Source organism: Oncorhynchus clarkii, chromosome 4 (genome assembly GCF_045791955.1).
Source record: "Oncorhynchus clarkii lewisi isolate Uvic-CL-2024 chromosome 4, UVic_Ocla_1.0, whole genome shotgun sequence".
In the NCBI taxonomy this organism is placed as follows: Eukaryota; Metazoa; Chordata; class Actinopteri; order Salmoniformes; family Salmonidae; genus Oncorhynchus; species Oncorhynchus clarkii.
Genome location: NC_092150.1, coordinates 32,774,631 through 32,802,453, shown reverse-complemented (window position 1 = coordinate 32,802,453; position 27,823 = coordinate 32,774,631). Strand labels below are relative to the sequence as shown.

At 40.9% G+C, this 27,823-nt stretch overlaps 2 protein-coding genes across 4 annotated transcripts in view; one reads left to right on the top strand and one right to left on the bottom strand.

The window, feature by feature from the left end:
- Positions 1 to 2,641: 2,641 nt before the first annotated feature.
- LOC139406735 (large ribosomal subunit protein uL18) lies at positions 2,642 to 8,103 on the bottom strand. Its single transcript, XM_071149715.1, has 8 exons — positions 8,006 to 8,103; positions 7,217 to 7,286; positions 6,948 to 7,063; positions 6,431 to 6,565; positions 5,568 to 5,770; positions 4,550 to 4,727; positions 3,160 to 3,248; positions 2,642 to 2,806 (listed from the first exon to the last, which is right to left on the bottom strand). The coding sequence occupies exons 1-8, from the start codon at positions 8,006 to 8,008 to the stop codon at positions 2,704 to 2,706; spliced, it is 897 nt and encodes a 298-aa protein (XP_071005816.1). The 5' UTR covers positions 8,009 to 8,103; the 3' UTR covers positions 2,642 to 2,703.
- A 2,141-nt stretch (positions 8,104 to 10,244) lies between these two features.
- Positions 10,245 to 27,823, top strand: part of LOC139406733 (ecotropic viral integration site 5 protein homolog) — a 90,990-nt gene continuing 73,411 nt past the window's right edge. Inside the window, exon 1 of one of the 3 annotated variants that reach the window (XM_071149710.1) lies at positions 10,245 to 10,379. The gene's annotated coding sequence lies outside the window, so the exon portion shown is untranslated. Of the gene's footprint in view, positions 10,380 to 10,619; positions 11,057 to 27,823 lie in introns of those variants that run through there. The other 2 variants (XM_071149709.1, XM_071149712.1) reach the window with 2 other exon arrangements.

Genomic DNA, 27,823 nt, shown 5'->3' with positions numbered 1-27,823 from the left:
GGGGAGGGGGTAATTTTTGCATTTTCTCTTCATGTGTGTAATGTTTAGATTAGATTTTATTAGATTTACTGTACATTTCTAGAAAACAATGTCATTGTCAACTTCTCCCTCAGCATCTTTATTTACATCAGCATTGACGTTTAACATTTATGGAAGTTGGTCAAATTTTGAATTAGAATTTTGACAATCATATTTTCTAGAACCCAAAGGCATGATAAATGTGCACATTAAAGACCCAGTGCAGTCAAATGTGATTATCCTGTGTTTTATACACTACCGGTCAAAAGTTGACACACCTACTACTCATTCAAAGGTTTTTCTTTATTTTACTATTTTCTACACTGTACTATTAAATAACACACATTAAATCTTTTAGTAACCAAAAAAGTGTCAAACAAATATAAATATATTTTAGATCCTTCAAACTAGCCACCCTTTTGCATTGATGACAGCTTTGCACACTCTTGGCATTCTCTCAACCAGCTTCATGAGGAATGCTTTTCCAACAACCTTGAAGGAGTTCTCACATAAACTGAGCACTTGTTGGCTGCTTTTCCTTCACTCTGTGGTCCAACTCATCCCAAACCATTTCAATTGGGTTGAGGTTGGGTGATTGTGGAAGCCAGGTCATCTGAGGCAGCACTCCATAACACTCCTTCTTGGTCAGATAGCCATTACACATTCTGAAGGTGTGTTTTGGGTCATTGTCCTGTTGAAAAACTAATTTTAGTCCCACTAAGTGCAAACCAGATGGGATGACATATCGCTGCAGAATGCTGTGGTAGCCATCCTGGTTCAGTGTGCCACGAATTCTAAATAAATCAACGTCACCAGCAAAGCACCCCCACACCATCACACACCCTCCATGTTTCACGGTGGAAACCACACATGCAGAGATCATCCGTTCACCTACTACGCATCTCATAAAGACATGGCGGTTGGAACCAAAAGTCTCAAATTTGGGCTCATCAGACCAAAGGACAGATTTCCACTGGTCTATTGTCCATTGCTCGTGTTTCTTGGCTCAATCTAGTCTCTTATTATTGGTGTCTTTGCAGCTATTCGACTATGAATGCCTGATTTATGCAGTTTCCTCTGAACAGTTGTTGAGATATGTCTGTTAATTGAACTCCGTGAAGTATTTATTTGGGTTGCAATCTGAGGTGCAGTTCACTCTAATGAACTTATCCTGTGCAGCAGAGGTAACTCTGGGTCTTCCTTTCCTGTGGCGTTCCTCATGAGAGCCAGTTTCATCATAGCTCTTGATGGTTTTTGTGACTGCACTTGAAGACATTTACTGATTGACTGACCTTCATGTCTTAAAGTAATGATGGACTGTCATTTGTCTTTGCTTATTTGAGCTGTTCTTGCCATAATATGGACTTGGTCTTTACCAAATAGGGCTCTTCTGTATACCACCCCTACCTCTTCACAACACAATTGATTGGCTCAAGAAGGAAAGAAATTCCAAATTAACAAGGCACATTAATTTAAATGCATTCCAGGTGACTACCCCATGAAGCTGGTTGGGAGAATGCCACTTAAAATGAGTACTGGAGCCTATTTCAGTCCAAGTAAAGCACTGACAATGGATTAGTTAAAATAGACCAATAACAGCTAGTTTTCCCCTCCCCACTCAGACTCCCAGACCATCCTAGCAACATTTTTAGCTTGAGAATTTGCAGCTAAGAAGCTATTTGTTTCTTTTTGACTGAAAACAATCACAGTAAGGTTACACAGAAATGATTTGATAGTGAGATAAAAATGGCTACATTCGCCTTCAATATAAATCAAATCTCTTTCATTGCAAGCCCCCAGAGACCCTTTAGATCTGATGAGGTTAATATCAACCAATATATGATTTAATTCCTAAACCAGTAGGCCCAGGGTAATGAACACATGTTAATTGTCTATGGCAGGGGTATTGAAATCCGAGAGGTCTGGAGAACCAGAGGAAGGCGTATGGAACGCCGTTTGGGCCATAAAGCACATGGTCAAAACGCAATATTGTTTTTAGTGCTACGTAGGTACCCTCTCATTGGCTAGAATGAACACGCCTGCCTTGGACCGTTGAGGTCTTGCATTGCCATTGTTAGAGCGTTCACTCGAATAGATTGTCAATGTAGATAAGTAGGGCAAACAGCAGTCCCAGGTCAAAAACAGTCCCCAAATCGAAGGGACGAATGAAAAGCCGCAGTGGAACTGGTGACGAGATCCATATTTGAATACCACAAACAATACAATTTAAACTGCAAAGTTCATGGCATAGTTGCTGGATAATAGCCAAAGTATTTGTATTTTTTAAACTCTGCACCATGACAAAGTGTAGAATTGCAGTTTATTTGCGTTAAAACAGCAACATTCTCTCCGATGCCAAGAGATGTGCCTTTAAAATGTTCCTTCTCAGGGCCCTAGACTTGGTTCGTTCGGCCATCCACATTCTGATTGAAGGGATCTCCAATGAATTTGCTATCACAAAAAGGGGTCTCCGGCCTAAAAAGGAAGCTTGAGAACCATTGTATAATATATATATATTATACAATCTCAACCACTTTTAAAACAGTATGGGTAACTTGAAAGTCATTTTTATACTTTCATCGAAGCGTCTATAAATAAACATGCACAAATAACAGAGGCTGCATTCTTTTCCAATATATTTATTATAACAAAGCAATTGTTGCTCCATCATTAGGACCAGAGAGTTTAGCTGTCGGCAGCCTCCTGTTCCTGAGCCCGGAGGAAGCTGGCCTTCTTCTGGGCAACGCGGTCTTTCCTCTGGGCCAGAGAGAGCTTGGCACGGTTCCACCTGGTGACCAAACAGGGAGGATGGATTTCAGAATTACATGTTAACAATTCCATTTTTACAGTGTCAGGAAATATGAAGGGGGTGGCTGTCACATCAGTGAACTGCTTTAAAATACTGAAGGAAAGTGACTGGGGGGGGTTATAATTTGATTTCCATTCAGTAAGTAAACAATGTCAAAGGTAGAGTGGAAACGGAACTTGTTTACTTCCAGAATTAAATAGAATTGACACCGATTAGGTTCGTGATCATCTAGGCAAGTTTGCTATCAGGTTATAGATGTATAACATGAATAGCAACAACGCAGTGGCACTGCATTTCCATTAGAAAATAGCCAAAACTGCTCATCAACTCACCTCTTCTTCTTGACTTCTTTCTTAGGTTTCTTTTCATGGACTGGGTTCTCACGAATGCCAGCGTGTGCCTTTTTGTACATTTCCTCAACCTGCAGGACAAGTGTGGCAAACAAATTAGTATAATGTGGGTAAATGCCAATTCCAGCAATCAAATACACACAACCGTAAAGGCTCCTACTGAATAGCCAAAAATCTACTTCCCATTTTTAATACTAAACCATGCAAGTTTGACTCAGTATAGTTTCTACTCTACCCTTAGTTTAAATATTTATACATCCAATTGATAGGAATGAGGTGATGACATTTTGTATTTTCAGTTGCATTTTTATTCTAGCACATGTATGACAAACTAATGAACTGTGCTGCTCTCAGCCCCGTCTTGAAACGTTGATTACATCAACCTGGGCAAATGAAGGACCAACTACAATTCGCTCAGCATCAAATGTTTCATCATCAAGCAGCACAGTTCCTACTCTGAAATCCAAATCGACCGCTAGTCACTTCTGTAGATCAGAGAGCAGTGGATAGTTGGGAGCAATATGGTGACAGTTTAAGTAAACGCTTAACCCCAAACCAGGGACCAACTCGCTGTTGGTGCACTCAGTTGTCACACGTGGCTGACAACACCAAGGGCAACTTCCAAAGTGATGAGGATTAAATTAACCCATTACTTCAGGACACACCTGACTTGAATTATGCAATTCATGTTCCACGTTTAAATAAAACAAGCATTCAATTCAAATTAACACATTTCTCCTGTTATTTTACATTCAAATGTTTATTTGGTGGGCACTTCATTTGATAGGCTTGTCAAGCCTCGAAAAAGGCCGGCCATGCATGTAACATAATTAGGCACACCCCATTCCTTCACATGAAATTGCACAAACTACTACTCCCTTTGCTTTGGGACACTTTTGCATATGGCAGAGGCCCCCCGTAAATGGAGAGCAGAGGGGAAGGGACTGTTTTGGGATTCAGCATAACATTCCCTTCAGAATTTATTTGTGGAGAAGCTGATGACCCCCCAGTATGCTTACAAGCATGAGGCCTAACAATTTAACAGAACAGTAGTTACTACCCACTCAGGTTCAGTGAAAACCAGGTGATGATACCATCTAGCAGTGGTGTGAAGCAGTTTCCCATCTCCAGTCCTTAAGTACCGCTAACACACGTTCCTGTTGTAGCCCCAAACAAGCACAGCTGATTCAATTTGTCAACTAATCAAGCCTTCAGTTGAATCTGGAGTTTGTCCGATTGCTAAAACAAAATGTGTACTGTCGGGGGTACTGGGGTTCAGAAACACTTGTGTAAGGGAACTAATAGAGCCAGGTATTGGCAGGAATCTCCCCATACATCACCACAATGGGTTCAGGGTGAACTTTGAACTTACCTTGTCAGGGACAACACCATTCTTGATGAAGCGGGAGAACTGCTTCTTGTATGCATCCTCATCTTCCTCCATCAGGTAGCTCATATACTCTGACACATTGACGCCCATGATGTGCTTGCGGTGAACCTCCGCATTGAACTCTTTGCTCTCAGCATCATACCCAGGAAAGCGCTTAGTGCTGGGGGGGCAAACAACAATATCAGGCTGAAAGAGGCTATCGAACAACCAGGCTCATTCAATATTATCAATGGCGCTTTTCCTGAAGATTGTCAGCACCAAGGCCGAATAGTTCCACTAAAGCCATATAAAAATGACTTCTTGCAGAATTCCAAGGAAATACCCATACACTTAGACATTGGCACAATTGCATCTTTCCTATTACGGCGTAAAAGCATGGGCATCTCCATTTTGAGGTAGTCAATTTTCCTTTTACTGAGTTGGCAAACAAACCGAAAGGGTGCACACTGCCACCTAGAATGTGTTGTTTGAACAGGTAAAAAGCTAAGGTTGCCGATTTACTGCCACCTGCAGTTATAGAACTGTATAATTCCTCACGGATCCCTCCTGGTGATGGAATTGTGTGATCCTTCCTTAACCCATAGGAAGTCCCACCCAGGTGACTACTTCAAAAGCCCTCAATGGCACTACCCATGCTAATACAGACACTAGAGCCCTCAATCTTTGTGCATTTAACACATTTGGATGGTAAACCAATTAATCATATTGCTCTAAGCAACATCTTGAAACAGGACATTTTACATGAAAATGAAGAAACTTCAATTTGCTCAGTCTTGAGTGTATCAAACAAAATATCAATCCTGATAACTTCCCGAAATACTAGCCTGGTCACAGATCTGTTTGTGATGTACAGAAAAATGGCACAAACCAACCTGGGACCTGTGGCAGTATGCATCAAGAGTAAGAACACTAATCTATGATCAGTTTTGAATAAGATTATGGACAGCACATTTACTCCTGGCTACAGCAATGTGTTCCTAACACACAGAAGTGTAATTACCTGTGAGGGATGGACAGGCCTCCATCCACAGCCCCCTTCAGGGCCCCGAACACCTTGTTGCCAGTGCTGGTTCTGGCGAGCCCTGCATCTAGATAGCAAGTGAACGCACCTGGCTGACCATCAATACTCTCTACGTTGAACTCATCTCCAGTCACCTCTACCTGGCCCTCGTACACCTTGTCCAGGCCAAACTTGTTCAGCAGCTAGAGTGGAAAGACAAAAGGGATTAGAGAAATATGGTGTATTATTAAAACAAGCTGACTACATGGTTTCTTGCTGAGCGAAAACTCTACCACAGGTGGCTAAAGAGGCAAGGCACCCACTCATGTCGCAGTCATAAGTCAATTTTAAACAAATCTGCTGCACTGACAAACCACAAAGTAAATACAAAAGCTGATTCTGAAGCAACACATTAAACAAGTGAAAATAAAACTGACAGACTGCTTTTTGACTGACCAACTACCAATTGTTTACAGTGAGAAAACAGAAGAAAAGCAGGGTCGCCTTCAAAAGGATTGTTTGATCATTCAGATTTAGAACAGAGATGCTTCTTTCTCTCATGTTTTACACAAAATCATGTAATCTCTAATACACAACAATTTTGTGCAAGCGAGAACACAACTCAGTTCTTTCAATAGCTTAGCAATTTGAGCACCAACTGTTCATACAGCATCCATCATACTTCAAGGCATTGAAGACTAAATGAGGTTTGAGGAAAGAAGGGTACTCAAGAGAAATTATGACTTTTCACAAACTCCAACAGGGTAGAAACATAGAATACGCATTAGCTAATAAGACCCAGTCCTGAAAACTAAAGCAGCCGCCATCAGGTCAAAGTGGAGGTGTATGAGAGCTAATCTTACCCTGCGGGCCAGCAGCAGACCAGTGCAGTAGGCTGCTGCGTAGTTAGTTAGTCCCACGGCGATCCCGTACTTGGGTAGCTCGTGGGAGTAGGCGGCGCACACGATCATGTCCCCCTCAATCTTGGCATAGGCAATCTAGAGCAAATACACAAGCAAGCATGAGAAAATCAAGGCATAATCACATGGCCCATCAGTCAATCCCTCATGGCATGGGACATTTCCCATTACCTCCTTGATCATTGTTACCACATGGGTCATGTGGGAATGATAGGGACAATATAGCTGAAGTTGAGACTGCCGGTCCAACTGGACTAAAGCGTACTCAGGTGGCAACAGAGTTGTGGGTTTGACTAACATGGGCCACATGAATAATTGTCAAAAATAAAAATGTTTTGGCTAAAAGCTCCTGCTAAATTATTAGCTACGTATCTGGGATTGGAGAAGGAGTATGTGGCCATAAGTTCTTTGTCCATTGTGGTAATTCCAGCTATATTTTCTCATGTGAATCCCATCTTACCTGGCAGACGATATCCCGGTTGGAGAAGCGGACGATCATCCTGTACTTGGGTGTGTTGTACTTGTTCTTATCTTGGATGACCAGGCGCTTACGGGCAAAGTAGTCGGTCTTTCCCTCTAAGCACAACAAGGATATCCAAGTCAGTCAGGTGGCGGTGCATCAGTGGAATGAATATGGTCTTTAGTGTGAAATTAAAGATCAAGACAGTCATGGCATTTTCAAGTTTAGACTCTTTCTACTTGAATCTTAAGTCCTAAAACCAGTCTTACCTCTCCTCCTCCTGAATTTGACCTGGTATCTCTTGAAGTACGACTTATTCTTCACCACTTTCACAAAACCCTATGAGAGAAGACAGTTTAGCTTATTTTTGATTTAAATAGTTAAGTTCAGAAGACATTCTTATTTACAATGACGGCCTACCGGGGCAGAGCGGGTTAACTGCCTTGTTCAGGGGAAGAACGACAGATTTTTACCTTGTCAGGTCGAGGATTCGAGCAAGCAACCTTTCGGTTACTGACACAACGCTCTAACCACTAGCCTACCTGCCGCCCAAGGTAGCTTGCATGTGTCAACTAGCCAGCTACTTGTCAACACACAACGTATCCCTAACATTACACATGCTGCACTTAAAAGTATACTTTATGTGGCCAAAGCGATCAGACATTATGTTGCACTGAATATTGGGCCTGTCATCGCTGATAGTAACAGCTAACTAGCCTAACAATGTTAGCCAGCCGTGCCTTTGCTACTTTTAGTGTTAGGCAACACTGCAAACATGTTCGATAACGATTTACGTCACAGGACATGATAGACAACATCCACTCATCGGGGAAAGTAACACATAGGTAAGAATATCTCCACAGCGCTACAAGAAACATTAAATCGTGAAGGCGGCCATTAGGCCACGTTTGATAGACCCCAGTGAACAGTAGCCGGGCAGCCGGACAGAATCCATCTTCATCCAAGGAGTTTCAAAACCATAAAAACATGTGATTGCAGACAACACACGTTGATGTCTAACACATGTATGTGGGAATGTATTTTGGCAATTTACTAACCATTTTGCAGCCTTTTCTGTCTCCTTAGCCAGGAGCCTGGAGTCAAAGACTGGGGATTTCACTCCGCTGCACTAGAAAAAAGGAAGTTTGCAATGCGCATGTTCCGTAAATAGCGCGTCGCCGGATGTAGCAGAAAAGTAGGGAAAATTCTGCACTGTTCTCTACTGTACAAAACGAACAACGACAAGACCAGCTGATAAAATGGCTCAAACAAGAAAGAGTACGTGATCAAAAATTTGTATCACTATGTGATTTTTCTTTGTGGGGTTGTAATAAACCATCCTACAACACAAATGACATCACTTTGTGACTGTACCATGCTGTGTGTGCATGCCTTCAGAAAGTATTCACACCCCTTGACTTTTTGGGCATTTTGTTGTGTTAAAACGTGGGATTAAATGGATTTCATTGTATTTTTTTTGCCAACGATCTACACAAAATACTACTCTTAGTTGAAGAAACATTTTAACATTTGTAAAATATATATATCTTGATTAGATAAGTATTCAACCCCCTGAGTCAATACATGTGAGAATCACATTTGGAAGTGATTACTGCTATGAGTCTTTCTGGGTAAATCTCTAAGAGCTTTCCACACCTGGATTGTGCAAAATTGGCCCATTATTGTTAAAAAATAATAATTCAAGCTCTATCAAATTGGTTGTTGATCATCGCTAGACAACCACTTTCAGGTCTTGCCATAGATTTTCAAGCAGATTTAAGTCAAAATTGTAACTCTACCACTCATGAACTTCTTAGTAAGCAACTCCATTGTAGATTTTGCCATTTGTTTTAGGTAAATGTCCTGCTGAAAGATGAAATCATCTCCCAGTGTGGTGGAAAGCAGACTGAACCAGGTTTTCCTGTAGGATTTTGCCTGTGCTCAGCTCCATTCCATTTATTTTTTATCCTGAAAACCTCCCCCGTCCTTAACGATTACAAGCATAACCATAACATGATGCAGCCACCACTATGCTTGGAAATATGAAGAGTGGTACTCAGTAATGTGTTGTATTGGATTTGCCCCAAACATAACACTTTGTATTCAGGACAAAAGGTTAATTGCTTTGCCACATTTTTTGCAGTATTACTTTAGTGTGTTGTTGCAAACAGGATGCAAATATTCTTAACAAGCTTCCTTCTTTTCATTCTGTCAATTTGGTTAGTATTGTGGAGTAACTACAATGTTGTTGAACCATCCTCAGTTTTTTCCTATCACAGCCATTAAACTCCGTACTTGTTTTAAAGTCACCATTGGCCTCATGGTGAAATCCCTGAGCGAGTTCCTTCCTCTCCAGCACCTGTGTTAGGAAGGATGCCTGTATCTTTAAAGTGCCTAGGTGTATTGATACACCATCCAAAGTGTAATTAATAACTTCATTGTGCTCAAAGGGATATACATTTTAAAAAATGTACCCATCTACCAATAAGTGCTCTTCTTTGTGAGGCATCCAAAAACCTCCCTGGTCTATGTGGTTGAATCTGTGTTTGAAATTCACTGCTCGTCTGAGGGGCCTTATAGATAATTGTATGTGTGGGGTACAGAGATGAGGGAGTCATTCAAAAATCATGTTAAACACTCTTATTGCACATAGAGTGAGTCCATGCAACTTATTATGTGAATTGTTAAGCAAATATTTACTCCTGAACTTATTTAGGCTTACCATAACAAAGGGGTTGAATACTTATTGACTTAAGACATTTCAGCTTTTCATTTTTAACCAATTTTAAATTCAGGCTGTAACGTAACAAAATGTGGAAAAAGTCAAGGGGTGTGAATACTTTCTAATGGCACAATTTACTGAATTTTGTTTTCCTTATTGTAAGGTATCTACGTTTTGAGATAGGAACATTTTAATAATAAAAACAACAGACACACCCAAAGGGTTTTTGTACAGAACATACAAGTGTCGTCAAATGGGTGTTTTTTCTGTTATAGTATGTGGTTTGTACTGTATCTATTGTCAGTCCATAACAGACATACTGTGCATGTATGGCGTAGGCAAGAGTCATACGTCAGACATTTTTTTTTAGGACAGACAAGGGTGTGGCTAACATAAGAAATATGATATTTATGTAAGTACTTCCACGTAAAACCAGAAAAGTTTGTTTGATGACCTTTTGTTCATATGTGGATCAAAAAAAGTCAGCTCTGCCATTCACCTCATTCTCACCTGTCTTAGAAAAGGCTTAAGTGCTTCTTTAGTCTGAGCTGGACAGCTGATTGTGAACCTTTATATTGACATATTCTGATTGACATTGTCTCTCTGTCACCCACTCTGAGTGTGGGATGTTTGCTGTGATCTACTCCGGGCAGCAAAATTCCAAAACGTCCTGTGGAATTGATACTGTTGTCAGAGACAGTTAGCCTCAGGTGAGTTTGTGCTGTAGTGATTGGCTTCCAGTTCTTTGTAGTTACTCTTGACTTTAGTAGACTACAGCTAATAGGAACATACTGTTTTACAGAGCAAATACAATATGTTAAGAACTTTTTATGAGATTAAAACTGATACAGAATTATCTAATGGGTCTACTATATTATCTGATAGTGTTTTAGCTTGTGTGCTGATAAGAAATGGCTGACATGAACTTGCATCATTTTTCAAAAACCTATAGGGCTAGCTAATGGAGTTTATGAAGAGGCCAAAAAGCTAACGAAGTTTATGTAGCTAAGTGTAGGGCAATAAAATAAACAGTAGATAGCAGTAGTGTACTATTTTTTCAGTTGTTAGGTTTTTGAGGTCGACTGACGTGACGCATGCTCTGTACAGTGGATGTAAACATTGGAGCTGCCCTTTTGTTGGCACGAGCGGGCTGTGGATTTGTGTAGGCTACACGTATTCGGCTCGATGGGCTGGACGGTGGAGCTGTTGCCTGGTGGTGAAATCAGCTAGCGGTAGCTAACAAGCAAACTAAAACTCGGCATTAAATAAAATCTGAAACCTGGCTGTTGAACTCCTTACAGTTCAATTGCGCAAGACTGTGCAGTTGTACTTTGGTCCATGGAAAGTTCATATTGATCTCTGAGGATTGAAAAGGCTTCCAGGCAAGGTAAGTACGGTTCCGTTTTTTTTTGTGAGAGCAAGGAGCTGTTGCTAGCTAACGTTAATAGTTGTCAAGCTACTTTTCCTCTCCAGCCGGATAGGTTTCATGTTAGCTAGCTAGCTACAGTGTTTGGAAATAGTCTGGAGTTAATCATGCGTCTGGTACTGTAGGTCGCTTGAGACGGTTCTGTAATTCAGTTAGCTTTTTATGTCACTAAATAACGTTAGTTAGCTAACTTGCTGGCTAATCATGTAAACTGCATTAGCTAACTGGTTAGCTACCTAGCTTAGCTAACTAACTAGCAACTTCCATAGCTAATAAGCTGTTTGTTCATGAACTCATAATACATCGCTAGTTAGCTAAACTGCATGCAAACTATTTCCTGTAGCCAGCCAAGGAACTTCAGAAAGTAACGGTTACGTATGTGGACAGCAAACAAAACTCACACCTCATCAGATACTTCAAACAACACCCGTTATAAACACTTCAGTTACTGTATCTTGTTACATTTGTAGTCACAATGGTTGAAGGAGAACCGTTTTTTTGCTTATCGTTTTAAGTTACTTTCAAGATAGCTGATGTAGTTTTAAGTTAATCTGTTTCAAGTCCAGCACCAGTCAGTTTCCAGGTGAGTTCTTCAAATGAACAGTACCTGGCTGATCTGATCCGTTTACTTACAGCTGCACTAGGTTCGGACGAGCCCAATATTGGACGAAAGGAGCCTAACATTACTCCTTAGTCCAAGGACCTTGCATGTTCTGTTTAAAGGGCGAATTGACTCTGGAAGCTATAACAGCCAAATACTCCATCTAAACGTGAATTGATTCTGAATTGCGGTACTGTTCTATAAACATAAATCCCTCTACTTCGTCCAGGTTTCAATCAATCAAGGCAGGAAAGCCATTTTTTTTTTCATGTGCTACAGAAACATCGCTAACCAAACAACAGTGCTAGGTGCCTGGGTACATGAATTAAAGGGTAACTACACACACACACAAAAATCCTAGGTTTTTCCCAGACCTCAAAAGTGGTCTCCTGGTGGTTTTTAATTAAGTGTTCTTATGGACTTAACATCATATTTTGTTATTGTTCTATTAGTTTGACTTTAAAAAACATTAAAAAGGGGTGAAATCTGAAACCTGTGAATTGCTGAGTTGACAGCTTCATTTATCTGTTTCCATAGTAGACCTACAATTAGCCTACTTGCAGTACAGATTGTGTAAAAGTATTGCTTATATCCCAACCTGGGATAGAGCCAGGGACCCTCTGAACACATCCACAACTGAAGCAGTCTTTGTAGAGCTAGTAAAACAACCACTTCAATGTCTCAGACCGAGTGACATCACCGATTGAAACACTACTAGCGCACACTGCTAACTAGTTAGCCCTTTCACACCAGTTAGCCTGATTGTGTGAAAGATCAATATGGGATCAATGTCACTGTTTGTCATCTTTCACACAAGGCGCCTTTCTTATTTATTCATATTTTTTATTAACCAATCCACCCCACCCCCCCTCTTCGGGGGACACATATCTTGTTTGTTTTTTACAGCATTTATTCTACATATACAGTTGAAGTCGGAAGTTTACATACACCTTAGCCAACTACATTTCAACTCAGTATTTCACAATTCCTGACATTTATTCCTAGTAAAAATTCACTGTCTTAGGTCAGTTAGGATCACCACTTTATTTTAAGAATGTGAAATGTCAGAATTATAGTCGAGTGATTTATTTAAGCTTTTATTTCTTTCATCATTCCCAGTGTGTCAGAAGTTTACATACACTCAATTGGTATTTGGTAGCATTGTCTTTAAATTGTTTAACTTGGGTCAAATGTTTTGGGTAGCCTTCCACAAGCTTTCCACAATAAGTTGGGTCAATTTTGGCCCATTCCTCCAGACAGAGCTGGTGTAAAGGAGTCAGGTTTGTAGGCCTCCTTGCTCACACACGCTTCCACCCCTGTGCTTCATGGTTGGGGTGGTGTTCTTCGGCTTGTCGATATAGGACTCGTTTTACTGTGGATATAGATAATTTTGTACCTGTTTCCTCCAGCTGTTCTGGGATTGATTTGAACTTTTGGCACCAAAGGACGTTCATCTCTAGGAGACAGAACGCGTCTCCTTCCTGAGCGGTATGATGGCTGCATGGTCCCATGGTGTTTATATTTGCATGCTATTGTTTGTACAGGTGAATGTGGTACTTTCAGGTGTTTGGAAATTGCTTCCAAGGATGAACCAGACTTGTGGAAGTCTACAATTTTGTTATTCTGTGGTCTTGGCTGATTTCTTTTGATTTTCCCATGATGTCAAGCAAAGAGGCATTGAGTTTGAAGGTAGGCCTTGAAATACATCCACGGGTATGTCAATTAGCCTATCAGAAGCTTCTAAAGCCATGACACAATTTTCTGGAATTTTCCAAGCTGTTTAAAGGCACAGTGACCCACTGGAATTGTGATACAGTGAATTATAAGTGAAATAATCTGTCTAAACAATTGTTGGAAAAATTACTTGAGTCGTGCACAAAGTAGCTGTCCTAACCGACTTGCCAAAACTATAGTTTGTTATCAAGAAATTTGTGGAGTGGTTGAAAAGCGAGTTTTAATGACTCCAACCTAAGTGTATGTAAACTACATACATTTTACATACATGGTACTTTTATAAAAAACATAACAATAATACATTACCAAACATAAGCTCTTTAATCCCAACCCTAAACCACTCACGGCCCATCCCACCTATCGCTATAGACCATCCTCGTTTGGTTTCCATGTGCCAAATTTTTCAAATGTACTGTGTTGTTTTACATACATTTTTTACATTTTCTAATTATATAATATCCACAGATTGTGAGCTAAAGATAAACCTTTCTTACAAGTATTATTATATTATTTATTGACTGACTATGGCTTTCCAAATCACCCAACACTGCTATTTGTAAGGTTAATTTTAAGTGCATGTTGCGATTTTATTTAAACATTTTATAAACGGTTCCTGGACCTGTGACCAGAAACAAGCTACATAGGGGCAATACCAGAATATATGATCTAGTTATTCTGTTTCTTCACAGCAAAATCTAAAGAGCTGAGATTTTTTATTTATATATATTTATATATATATATAAAATCTCAGCTCTTTAGATTTTGCTTATATATATATATAATTCTGTTAGTGGCAAGAATTGTGTATATAATAATTTAAATGGAAAGACTCAGTGTTGAATCAAGTCTAGTTTTTTGTACCAGTTCATTAACCATGTGCCATAGAATCAGTACTTTGAAAATCTCTTCCCATCTATTTTGCAACCTGTATGACGCAGCTGTCAACATTTTTTTCCTCAAATGAAACTGGTGTATCTATCTCTATTCATGCCAATTATTTTAAGCCAATTTGTATCTTTAATATATGGCAGGCAAACAAGTTCCCTACCTTCTCCTTTTTCCACTTGCCTCCATTTTTGTGGTAATGCTGCAGTTGGTTTTAAGGTTGGCTTGTTTAGAAATCAAAAAGATTAAAAACAAGTGTCAATGTATGCAATGACTAGTTTTTTCTTAAGTCCGTAATCTGGATACCTATACAGTCTCATTGAAGATCTTGATCACTTTTCTAGCCTAGCTGGACTAAAACCTAATTATGACAAGTATACCATATTACGTATTGGATTGTTTAAAAGACAATGTTAACACTACCTTGTAGTTTACCAATAAAATGGGCGGATGGTGAAGTAGACATACCTGGTATTCACATCTCAAAAATATAAGGTTCACTCATACATAAATTATACGTTAACCCTAAATGGATAGGGATTTTCACTTTTTGATAAATAGCGTGTCCAATTTCAACTTCCTGCTACTCATCCCCAGAATATAAGATATGCATATTATTTGGATAGTAAACACTGAGGTTTCTAAAACTGTTTGAATCATGTCTGTGAGTATAACATAACTTATGTAGCAGGCAAAACCCCGAGGACCCATTCAGAATTTTGTTGAGGTCACTGTCTATTCAATGAGTTTTCATTGGGAAACTAGATTTCTAAGGGACTTGTTTGCAGTTCTCCGCTTCCACTGGATGTCACCAGTCTTTAGAAATTGGTTCAGGTTATTCCTTTGTGTAATGAAGTAGTACGGCCATCTTGAATGACTGTCACGTTATGTGTACTGTTTGAGAGTTGCGCAAGACCAGAAAGGTTGCGTTAGTTTGTTGTCTTCCTGTATTGAACACAGATGGTCCCGTATACAATTTGATCGATTATTAACGTTTAAAAATACCTACAGTTGTATTACAAAAGTAGTTTGAAATGTTTTGGCAAAGTCACTACAAAATATCTCAAAGTTACCTGTAAACATTGCGCAAATTGGAAGCTGTGTTTTTCTGGATCAAACGCGCCAAGTAAATGGACATTTTGGATATATATCGACTGAATTAATCGAACAAAAGGACCATTTGTGATGTTTATGGGACATATTGGAGTGCCAACAAAAGAAGCTCGTCCAAGGTAAGGCATGATTTATATTTTATTTCTGCGTTTTGTGTAGCGCCTGCAGGGTTGAAATATGCTTTCTCTCTTTGTTTACTGTTGCGCTATCATCAGATAATAGCATCTTATGCTTTTGCCAAAAAGCCTTTTTGAAATCTGACATGTTGGCTGGATTCACAACGAGTGTAGCTTTAATTTGGTATATTCAATGTGTGATTTCAAAGTTGAATTTTTATAGTAATTTATTTGAATTTGGCGCTCTGCATTTTCACTGGGTGTTGGCCAGGTGGGACGTTACCGTCCCACATATCCCAGAGAGGTTAACAGATGTTATTGCGGGTGTAGTGAAATGCTTGTGCTTCTAGTTCTGACAGTGCAGTAATATCTAACAAATTAAACAACATATATACCCAATACACACATCTAAGTATGAATGAATTAAGACTATGTACATATGGACGAGCGATGGCATAGCGGAACGGACTAAGATACAGTAGAATAGTTTTGAAAAACAGTATATACATATGAGATGAGTAATGCAAGATATCTAAGCATTAAGTGAATGAGATACCGTAAAATAGTATAGAAAACAGTATACACATGAGATGAGTAATGTATATGTATGTATATGTGTGTGTACATATGTGTATGTATGTATATGTAAACATTATTCAAGTGACTAGTGTTCCATTCCTTAAAGTGACCAGTGATTCCTAGTCTATGCATATAAGCAGCAGCCTTTCTATGTTAGTGATGGCTGTTTAACAGTCTGATGGCCTTGAGATAGAAGCTGTTTTTCAGTCTCTCTGCCCCAGCTTTGATGCATCTGTACTGACTTTGCCTTCTGGATGATAGCGGGGTGAACATGAACAGGTGGTTGTTGTCCTTTGATCTTTTTGGCCTTAGTGTGACATCGGGAGCTGTAGGTGTCCTGGAGGGCGAGTAGTTTGCCCCCGGTGATGCGTTGGTTGGACCGCACTACCCTCTGGAGAGCCTTGTGGTTGCGTGCTGTGCAGTTGCCCTACCACACGGTTATATAGCCTGACAGAATGCTTTAAATTGTTCATCTGTAAAAATGTACAGACCAAATCTATTTGGTCTCCTGAGGTTGAAGAGGCTCTGTTGCGCCTTCATCACCGCGCTGTCTGTGTGGGTGGCCCATTGTGGGGCCCCAGTGTTGAGGATCAGCGGAGTGGAGGTGATGTTTCCTACCTGGGGGCCCAGTTGCACAGGGTGGGGGTAGGACCCAGGGCCTCGAGCTTAATGATGAGTTTGGAGGGTACTATGGTGTTGAATGCTGAGCTATGGTCACTAAACAGCATTCTTACATAAGTATTTCTCTTGTCCAGATGGGATAGGGCAGTGTGATGGCAATTGCATCGTCTGTGGACCTATTGGAGCGGTAAGAAAATTGAAGTGGGTCTAGGGTGACAGGTAAGGTGGAGGTGATATAATCCTTTACTAGTCTCTCAAAGCATGATTACAGCACTGAGTTCTACAGAGCGATAGTCATTAAATTCAGTTACCTTTGTTTTCTTGGGTACAGGAACAATGGTGGCCATCTTGAAGCATGTGGGGACAGCAGACTTTGATAGGGAGATTGAATATGCCCGTAAACACACCAGCCAGCTGGTCTGCGGATGCTCTGAGGAGACGGCTAGGGATGCCGTCTGGACTAGAGGTCGACCGATTAATCGGCATTGGCCGATTTAATTAGGGCCGATTTCAAGTTTTCATATCAATCGGTAATCAGCATTTTTGGATGCCGATGACATTGCACTCCACGAGGAGACTGCGTGGCAGGCTGACCACCTGTTACGCGAATGCAGCAAGGAGCCAAGGTAAGTTGCTAGCTAGCATTAAACTTATAAAAAACAATCAATCTTCACATAATCACTAGTTAACTACACATGGTTGATGATATTACTAGTTTAACTAGCTTGTCCTGCGTTGCAATCAATGCGGTGCCTGTTCATTTATCATCGAATCACACCCTAATTTACCAAACGGGTGATGATTTAACAAGCACATTCGTGAAAAAAGCATTGTCGTTGCACCAATGTACCTAACCATAAACATCAATGCCTTTCTTAAAATCAATACACAATGATATTTTTTTTAAACGTGCATATTTAGAAATTCATGTTAGCAGGCAATATTAACTAGGGAAATTGTCACTTCTCTTGCGTTCTGTGCAAGCAGAATCGGGGTATATGCAGCAGTTTCGGCCGCCTGGCTCGTTGCGAACTGTGTGAAGACCATTTTTTCCTAACAAAGACCGTAAGTAATTTGCCAGAATTGTACAGAATTATGACGTAACATTGAAGGTTGTGCAATGTAACAGCAATATTTAGACTTATGGATGCCACCCGTTCGATAAAATACGGAACGGTTCTGTATTTCACTGAAATAATAAATGTTTTGTTTTCTAAATGATAGTTTCCGGATTTGACCATATTACTGACCAAAGGCTCATATTTCTGTGTTTATTATATTATAATTAAGTCTACGATTTAAGTAGAGCGGTGGTAGGCAGCAGCAGGCTTATAAGCATTCATTCAAACAGCACTTTCCTGCGCTTGCCAGCAGCTCTTCGCAATGCTTGAAGCACAGCGCTGTTTATGACTTCAAGCCTAGCAAACTCCGGAGATTAGGCTGGCAATACTAAATTGCCTATAAGAACATCCAGAAGTCAAAGGTATATGAAATACAAATGGTATAGAGAGAAATAGTCCTATAATAACTACAACCTAAAATTCTTAACTGGGTATATTGACGAACTGGGAATATTGAACCACCAGCTTTCATATGAATTTAAACGTTAGCTTTTTTTTACATGGCACATATTGCACTTTTACTTTCTTCTCCAACACTGTTTTTGCATTATTTAAACCAAATTAAACATGTTTCATTATTTATTTGAGACAATGTATTTATGTATTACATAAAGTTAAAATAAGTGTTCATTCAGTATTGTTGTAATTGTCATTATTACAAATATATGTAAAAAGTGGCCGATTTTTTTTATTTTTTTATTTTTTTAAATTATTAGTATTATTATTATTATTATTATTTTTTAAAGAAATTGGTATCTGCTTTTTTTGGTCCTCCAATAATCGGTTACGGCGTTGAAAAATCATAATCTTTCGACCTCTTGTCTGGACCGGCAGCCTTGCAAGGGTTAACATGTTTCAATGTTTGACTCACGTCGGCCACGGAGGAGAGCCCACAGCCCTTGGTAGCAGGCCGTGTCGGTGGCACTGTGTTAACCTCAAAGCGTGCAAAGAATGTGTTTAGCCTTTCCGGAAGCAAAACGTCGGCCTCGGCGACGTGGCTGGTTTTCCTTTTGTAGTCCGTGATTGTCTGTAGTCTCGTGTCTTAGCCGTTGAATTGTGACTCCACTTTGTCTATACTGAAGTATAGAGTTGATATAGTGAGAGCTCAATGATTCTGAGTTGGGGCTTGCCTTATCTAGCCCAACGTTGTTACATTTCCTTAATCCACCATAAATGTCTCAATGTGTCGAACCTAACCAATATCTACTGGATGAGGTGGCCAAATATCCTGTTCTCTTGTGAGTACTAAGAACTGTTTGTTCTTAGAATAGAGGCTAAGGAGATACTTTTTTGAAACGGAGATACCTCGTTCCGAACATGCAAGTTTCAGAGTACAGAGGGTGGGGGCAAGAACACAAGACCCGTGGTGGATTAGGCACAGAGTTGGGTGAAAACAGCAATTTACGCAACCAGAGTACAGGATTGTACATACCTATAATTTAAAGTAATGCTAATATACATTTTTCGCCCCCACACGCCGGCTCTGCTGTGTCTTAATATACACAGCAATGCTGTCCGACCCTAGTGCAGCTGTAAGCAAGCGGGTTAGATCTGCTGGCTACTGGCTGACAAACTCCTGTCATTGGCTGAGAGAGAGAACAATAGCTAACGTTTGCCGCCTCTACAGTACAACCATCCAGTTCTTTGACTGTTATTTCTCACTGTACACAATGTAGGTAGGGCCAGCCGAGGGCATAGATTTTCCGTTCTCCTCCTCTTAGCTTGTTTACTTTTCATTGAAAGTAAGCTAACCAAGGACTTTTCATCATAGGATGAAATCCCTGCTGAAATGTTTCCATAAACCCCACCATTTCCATCTGATCCTTGGAAGTAATCATCATCTAGCTGCACTCTCACTGTGCAGGAATCCTCCTCAACCCGAACCCAGCTCTATGGCTCCGTCCCAAATAGCACCCTATTCCCTATATTATGGTACACGATTTTTGACCCCAGAGCCTTATGCCAAAAGTAGTGTACTATAGGGAATAGGGTGCCATTTGGAACGCAGAAGTGTTGAAGATCCCCTTTCAACTTCATCCACTTAACTGCTGATCCAGGTGTGCAGTCATCTGTTGCTATAATGGGTGTTGGCTAGTAATGCTGTAGCTAGCTGACACTCACATTTCTCTTTCTCTTCCTGTACCATGAACAACTTCAGACTAAAAATGGCTCCCTATTATCTTAGACCTACCTAGCCTAGTTGATAACACTAGGAAACTACTGCCTTAGCACTGGACTCCTCATAGGCACACCTGTTTTAGACATTTGCGCTTTGTAATAGAGTCACATGCCGGGTCTGCTCTTCCGTCTCACAGTCCTGGCCAGACATTCCTGCCATGTAACCTCTTGGTGTTTTCTTGGATCGTTTGTTGGCTAGGAGGAGAAGTGTGACTTCAGATTCGAATCACACCACTGAGAGAGACTGGGCTTGTGGAGGACTGGCTTGTCTGTACTTGCCCTCTGTCAGACACTTTGGTTGTTTTTATGACAGAGCGCTTCCCCTTCATAATTGTCTAACCATATAGAGTAGACTACAGGTATGGCAGGCTCCACGTGAATCCTATGGAGTGATTTAGCAGGTCAACATTCCACCACCTGCCCATTCAGTTTCTGTGGCGTTTTTATTTGCTTAAGAACATCATAGTGTGTGGATATTTGTTGTCATAAAACCAGTTGAGTCACCACCATTGATAATGTATTCAGTGCTGTGTGTATTTGTATGTGTTTCTTGAAAGTTGTAAGGAGGTGCCCTCTTCCACGGTGTCAACATGGGAATACTGTTGTAGGCCACATGTAAATGATCTAGCCTAGGTTTTCCATTTGAGGTCCAGCTAACCGTATAACGCTTATTGCATTGTCCATTGAGGAAAGACGCTCAAGAAGGCCATTGATAATGCTGAATGTACACTGCACCAATCTGAGATGTCTTCTGTGTGTGAACTGAAAAGCCTTTATTCTCACGCCTGACAGACTGTGTGCCCTTTCTGGCAGCCCTCCTTTCTCATAGTCTCTCAGACAACAGCAAATGGAATGTATGTTCTTGTTCTCTGAAGGTGGCCCACATTAACATTCTGTTTTCTAATCTCCCTGCTGTGCCATGCTGCGATTTGAGTTCTTATCCTGTGGAGAGAATGTTTATGTTTATGTGCAGGTGCAAGATAAATAATATTCCAGTTCTGTTGCTGATGCAATTGTACTTTTCTCACCCAGAAGTGACAGCAATGGATTAAAAGATTAGATTTTCCTCATGCCTACATATTGGAAAAAAAGTTACCATAATTCACAGGATATAACAAATTAGGAAAATAGTCTAATTGATAGCTGGATTTGGCTTATCCTAGTTGAGTTAGTCGTGTTACATTTCCCGAGGTTTGTCTATTCAGCTGCACTGCACTGAGATGCATTGCTCTTGACTGCTGCTGGCCTTGGTTAGTTTCAGTTTGCTGATCTCACCGGCAACGTTGTTTTGCTAAGAAGCCCTTTTATTCAGACTTCACAATCTTGCCTTGCTGTGCCTTTCATTAGCCATGCAGAATGCTTCTCTCGCTGCATCCAAAATGGCACCCTATTCCCTATATAGTGCAATACTTTTGACCTGAGCCCCATGGGCCCTGGTCAAAAGTAGTGCACTATATAGGGAATAGGGTGCCATTTGGGATGCAACCCCCCATTCATTCACCACTCTGTTCCTTGGCTTAACAAAAGAGAGAATGATTATAGACTGCACCCAACCAGGATTTATGTAGGGGGGACCCAGACTAGGCATAGGCCTAGCTGCTGAGAAGAATGTCAGTATGGGTAGCCTACCACCTGTGCACTAGTAGAAACCCTTTCATCAGGTTTTTAACCACATAGGCTTAAGGCGTCAGCATGCTTCAGTTCTGCTGCCACCAAACGGAATGAGTGTGCTCACATACTCCCTTAAAAGACCTTCGCTTGAATAACGATAAAGCCGCAATAGTCGTTTTTGAATTGTCCTTTTTGAGACGCCAAAGCCTGTAACACTCCCTCAAAATAGTCATAATTAATCTAAGAAACTCATGAAATCTATCGTTAATTTTGAGGGTTTTACCGGAGAGATCTTAGTCGGTCAATTTTACATCTAATTAAGTTTGGTGCAGTAATTTTCAGTGAAAATAAAAAATGTGCATGACAAGTCGTCTCTCATTGAATGATAACAAAGACTTTATTGAAGAATCCCTACTGTTGACCAATCACGGACGAAAGGGCGTGGGCTGCGGCTCCCTCACCGAAGTCCGAAACGAACAGAAACGTCACAATATATGGACTAACTGTACCAAACTATTTCGGCTGGGAAGCATGCAGACGCCTTTACTCCTGGAGTAGGTCCTGTGCCCGAGTGAGTTGCCTGCTAGAAGAATAGGCCTACTCCTCGTTTTGTGACAGGTCTATAGATTTTAGACAGTAAATCTTACAATCTCAGTGGACCAGTTGTTCCTAGTATTAAAACACTGTATGCGAGATCATGTTCTAATTGTGTTCCCCTCCGCTGTTATGTCCCAGTGCACAGACACACCTCCACGACAGTCAGAATGTTTTTGATTTAGGTGCTCAGCAGAGAGACATAAGGGTGAGGCTCTCGCTGTACAGTACTACAATATGTGTTTGTTCACTCGGCACAAACGATCTGAAGCATTAATCCCTGGAACAGGCTGCTCTCTCTCTCTCATCTTCCTTCCCTTTCTATGTCAATCCCAGAGTAATCTTTTCTCCTACCGGTTAGTTCTGCCTGGCATAACACATTGGGGATGTGTTGAGGGAGCTTATCTTGCACCCTTGCATCCCCCTCTTGGCTCCCAGAGGGAGGCTGCCTCTTCTAACACTGTCCAAAATGGCACTCTATTCCCTACATAGTGAACTCTTTTGACCATAGCCCCATTGGCCTCTGGTCAAAAGCAGTGCACTAATTGTGTAGGGAATAGGGTGCCATTTTGGACAGAGTGTTAGAAGAGCCTGGCTGGGTTCAAATAAAATGTTATTTGTCACATGCTTTGTAAAGAACAGGTGTAGACTAACAGTGAAATGCATATTTACGGGTCCTTCCCAACAATGCAACAATTGAGGTAGATATGTCCATATAGGTAGGGTTAAAGTGACTAAGCAACAGAATATATAATAACCAGTAACATCAGCGAATGTCAGTGTTTTCCAACCTTGGTCCTCGCGTACCCCCAACAGTACACGTTTTTATTGTAACCCTGGACAAGCACACCTGCACTGAGTTGAATAAGGTGTGTTGTGAAGGACTACAACAAAACTGTACTGTTGGGGGTACTCGAGAAGCAGGGTTGGGCAACACTGGCGTATCTGATGAGTCAAGATTTAGTGCAAAAAAGGTCAATGCGGATAGTCCGGGTAGCTAGTGGTTAGCTAATTAGCAGTCTTACACGGAACCCAAACCGGCTGCGCACGCGCGCCATCGTGCATACATTTATTTTGTCCCCCTACACCAAACGCGATCACGACACGCAGGTTAAAATATCAAAACTAATTCTGAACCAATGACATTAATTTGGGGACAGGTCGAAAAGCATTAAACATGTATGGCAATTTAGCTAGTTAGCTTGCATTTTATTGCGTTTTGATATTCCAAACATATTGCTCACTATATGTCTGTTTCAGAGAGATGAGACAGCAAGATGGAGAACAAGCTATAGAATGAAAAATAATGGTGTTCTAGCGCACGAACAGCCAGCTTGCGCTTTTTACATATTGATACTTGGATTCAAAGTATTAGTATAATTTTGTCCCAAAAAATAATAGCGTGTTTGTTTTGTAACTGTGTAAAAAAAGAGGTTTCTCTCCCCATCACTACTTACAAAACTATCTTGACCCATGAATTTCACACATGCTTGTATTTTTGAACATAAGAGTAATGAATCTAGTTTCCTGCAAGGTCAGAAGGGAGATTTAAAATATATATATTTTAGGCAGGTCAGGGATAGGGTGTAGCACTAAAAACAGTGGTGGTCGGTCTTGTTTCCTGTTTTTCAGTGCAAGGCAGGATAGAGGGCCTAGTACCGAGCTGGCACTACTGTACTGACTGGTCAGCTAAAATAACTATTTCTGTCTACTAGACTAGAGCCTGAGGGCTGTTTTAGACTAATTGTACAGTGGAGTTCACAAGCCTTTTAGCCAAGTCTAAAGTATCAGATGGCCAAGGAGAATGCCAGCCACATTGACTAATTTTCATCCCACAGAGAGAAGCAACATGTCAGAGCAAAGTCTTATGACAGACCTTGGTGTCAGGTGTGGGTCACAGCTAGCACTGGCTTCCTGTTTTTAGACTGGAGAGGGACTCAACACTTGCCCAAAACTTTTGCAGACACAAACAGGAACTAGAATACACCGATAAATATCTGTCTGTTTTTGACCTTGGAAATACCACTGCCAGTTATAGGCTAGCACTTTACATAGCATTAATGAATAGGCTCAGGGAGTTTCAACTAACATGCATCTCTGGGCCCAACATCCCATGACTAACTGGACCTATTTATTGGATCATATAGGCCATTGACAAATGTCCTCCCACCATTCTATAAGACAGCCCAAACAGCTGTTTATTATTAAAGTAATGTATAGTATTTCATTGACCCTGACCTAGTTTAGTGATGCAGTGAGAGTCAGAGGATTGCATACTCAAGTCCTCCCCTCCACAAAACCCATTTGAGTAAGTCAGAGGTGAGGGACCTCCTGGCTTTCTCATCCGATGGGTTTTGAGAAGTGAGGAGAAAGGACTTGAGGAGTATGCAATTCAGATTCTCCCACACTGTAGGGGTGCTATAGGCCTAAACCTGATGCTTGCACATGTCTGACAATGTCAGGACACTGAAGCACTTAAAGACCATGCTGTTGTTTTAATTAATAAACTAGCCCAATGACCTAGCGGATGAGAAAGAAATCAAACATCATCTGAGGCCCATTACAGTGGCTTGCAAAAGTATTCACCCCCTTGGCATTTTTTGTATTTTGTTGCCTTACATCCTGGAGTTAAAATAGATTTTGGGGGGTTTGTATCATTTGATTTACACAACATGCCTACCACTTTGAAGATGCAAAATATGTTTTATTGTGTAACAAAACAAGAAATAAGACAAAAAACAACTTGAGTGTGCATAACTATTCACCCCCCATAGTCAATATTTTGTAGAGCCACCTTTTGCAGCAATTACAGCTGCAAGGCTCTTGGGGTATATCTCTATAAGCTTGGCACATCTAGCCACTGAGATTTTTGCCCATTCTTCAAGGCAAACTGTTCCGGCTCCTTCAAGTTGGATGGGTTCCGCTGGTGTACAGCAATCTTTAAGTAATACCACAGATTCTCAATTGGATTGAGGTCTGGGCTTTGACTAGGCCATTCCAATACATTTAAATGTTTCCCCTTAAACCACTTGAGTGTTGCTTCAGCTTAGGGTCATTGTCCTGCTGGAAGGTGACCCTCCACCCCAGTCTCAAATCTCTGTAAGACTGAAACAGGTTTCCCTCAAGAATTTCCCTGTATTTAGCACCATCCTTCCTTCCTTCAATTCTGACCTGTCTCTCCCAGTCCCTGCTGATGAAAAACAACCCCACAACATGATGCTGCCACCACCACGCTTCACTGTGGGAATGGTGTTCTCGGGGTGATAAGGTGTTGGGTTTGCGCCAGAGATAGTGTTTTCCTTGATGTCCAAAAAGCTAAATTTTAGTCTCATCTGACCAGAGTACCTTCTTCCATATGTTTGGTGAGTCTCCCACATGCCTTTTGGCAAACACCAAACGTGTTTGCTTATTTTTTTCTTTAAGCAATAGCTTTTTTCTGGGCACTCTTCCATAAAGCCCAGCTCTGGAGTGTACGACTTAGTGGTCCCATGGACAGATACTCTGATCTCCGCTGTGGGGTTTTGCAGCTCCTTCGGGGTTGTCTTTGGTCTCTTTGTTGCCTTTCTGATTAATGCCCTCCTTGCCTGGTCTGTGAGTTTTGGTGGGCGGCCCTCTCTTGGCAGGTTTGTTGTGGTGCCATATTCTTTCAATTGTTTTATAATGGAGTTAATGGTGCTCCGTGAGACATTCAGTTTCATAACCCAATCCTGATCTATACTTCTCACAACTTTGCCCTGACCTGTTTGGAGAGCTCCTTGGTCTTCACAGTGCGTGCTGCTTGCTTGGTAGTGCACCTTGCTTAGTGGTGTTGCAGACTCTGGATCCTTACAGAACAGGTGTATGTTTACTGAGATCATGTGACACTTAGATTGCACACAGGTGGACTTTATTTAACTAATTATGTGACTTCTGAAGGGAATTGGTTGCACCAGATCTTATTTAGGGGCTTCATAGCAAAGAGGGTGAATACATATGTGCACACCATTTTTCTGTGTTGTTTTTTAAAATATTTTTTTGAAACAGTTTTTTTCACTAAAACCTATTTGGACTATTTATGTCCATTTCATGAAATCCAAATAAAAATCTATTTAAAGTACAGGTTGTAATGCAACAAAATAGAAAAACGCCAATGGAGGTGAATACTTTTGCAAGGCACTGTATGTGACGGAGCTCCAGCTCTATATCCTTCCTCATTAAGCGACATCAAAATGCATGAGGTGTAGGTGAATGTCTGCTCGGCTTCAGCTCGGCTCTGGCCTTCTCAGAACGCAGCAAATGTCCTCTACATAAATGATGGAGGTGGTCAGGGAAGAAAATGAGTATGTAGGGATGTTAACCGTTCATCAGTTAGCCACCGAAAATACATTTGACCAGTCATGCATGTCGGTCTAGAGGTTAATTTTCATAATTTTGTGAAATTAAATTGGCGCACATATATTTTCGTTAGTCATCATGCATTTTATATTCCACGCGCACAGCATACAGAGAGAGCCTCGTTTGAGAAGCGGAACGGTTGACGGCGCGAGAGTAGCTCCGCAAAAAGTCTGTGGGGTACTGGAGTGGAACCTGCTTTTGTAAACTCAGTCATTGCGCAACACTTCTAAATGCAATTGCATGTTAACTTTGGCGACGGTTAATTGGAGCTATTTTCATTTCTCAATTTGTAATTAAAGCACGCCTCCAATTCGGATGCATCGGCTATAGCCTGTCTACCTGTGACTATCAGCGCGTCACCCACCACGTTGCAATGTGAGTTTGAGGTTGTATAGTTATTTGAAACCTGAATGTTTTACTTCACTTCAAATAATGAGACGTCTTACTTTGCTTCAGAGTAGCCTGGCGAAAATCCATCCATAGAAACGTGGAGGCAATTATTTAATAAAGACTTCCTCATGCCATTAACCAGCTTTTAATCACCTGTTCTATTGGTTTTCATAACTTTTATTTCGTTGTCCAGAAGGCAATCCTCATATTAGCAACCTATCATAATTGTTGCTATTCGATTCCCCTTAGAGATGTTTTACAATTTTATTTTATTTCTGTCACAAATGCTCGCATTAGGTGCACTGTTTGAGAATTGCATTTTGGGCGAATGTTTTGGATATTACGTTTAATTAGCTGCTTCATTACAGGAGTTGCATGTTCAATAATAGGTGATAGCCCTTCGACTGTAAGACGATAGACTTGCTATTGTTGCATGTTTCCATTTTAAGCTGTAAATGAAAAAATGTCCGCTCCTTGTATGCATCAGAGAGGAAGAGACGTTTACATGTGAGTCATTCAGCAGATGCTCTTATCCAGAGCTATTTACAGTAGTGAGTGTACACGTTTTCATTCGTACTGGTCCCCTGTGGGAATCGAGCCCACAACCCTGGCGTTGCAAGTGCCATGCTCTACCAACTGAGCCACACGGGACCCAGAAGCGAGAGGTTTCAATCTCGCCAAAATAATCACAATGGCTCAAAATCGTAAACTTGTCACCTGCCTTCCCGCCTTGGGACGACTCCTATTGTTGGGGCAGAAACATAAGCATTTCGTCATTATATACAGATCTCTGATAGCATTTTCTGTTAGT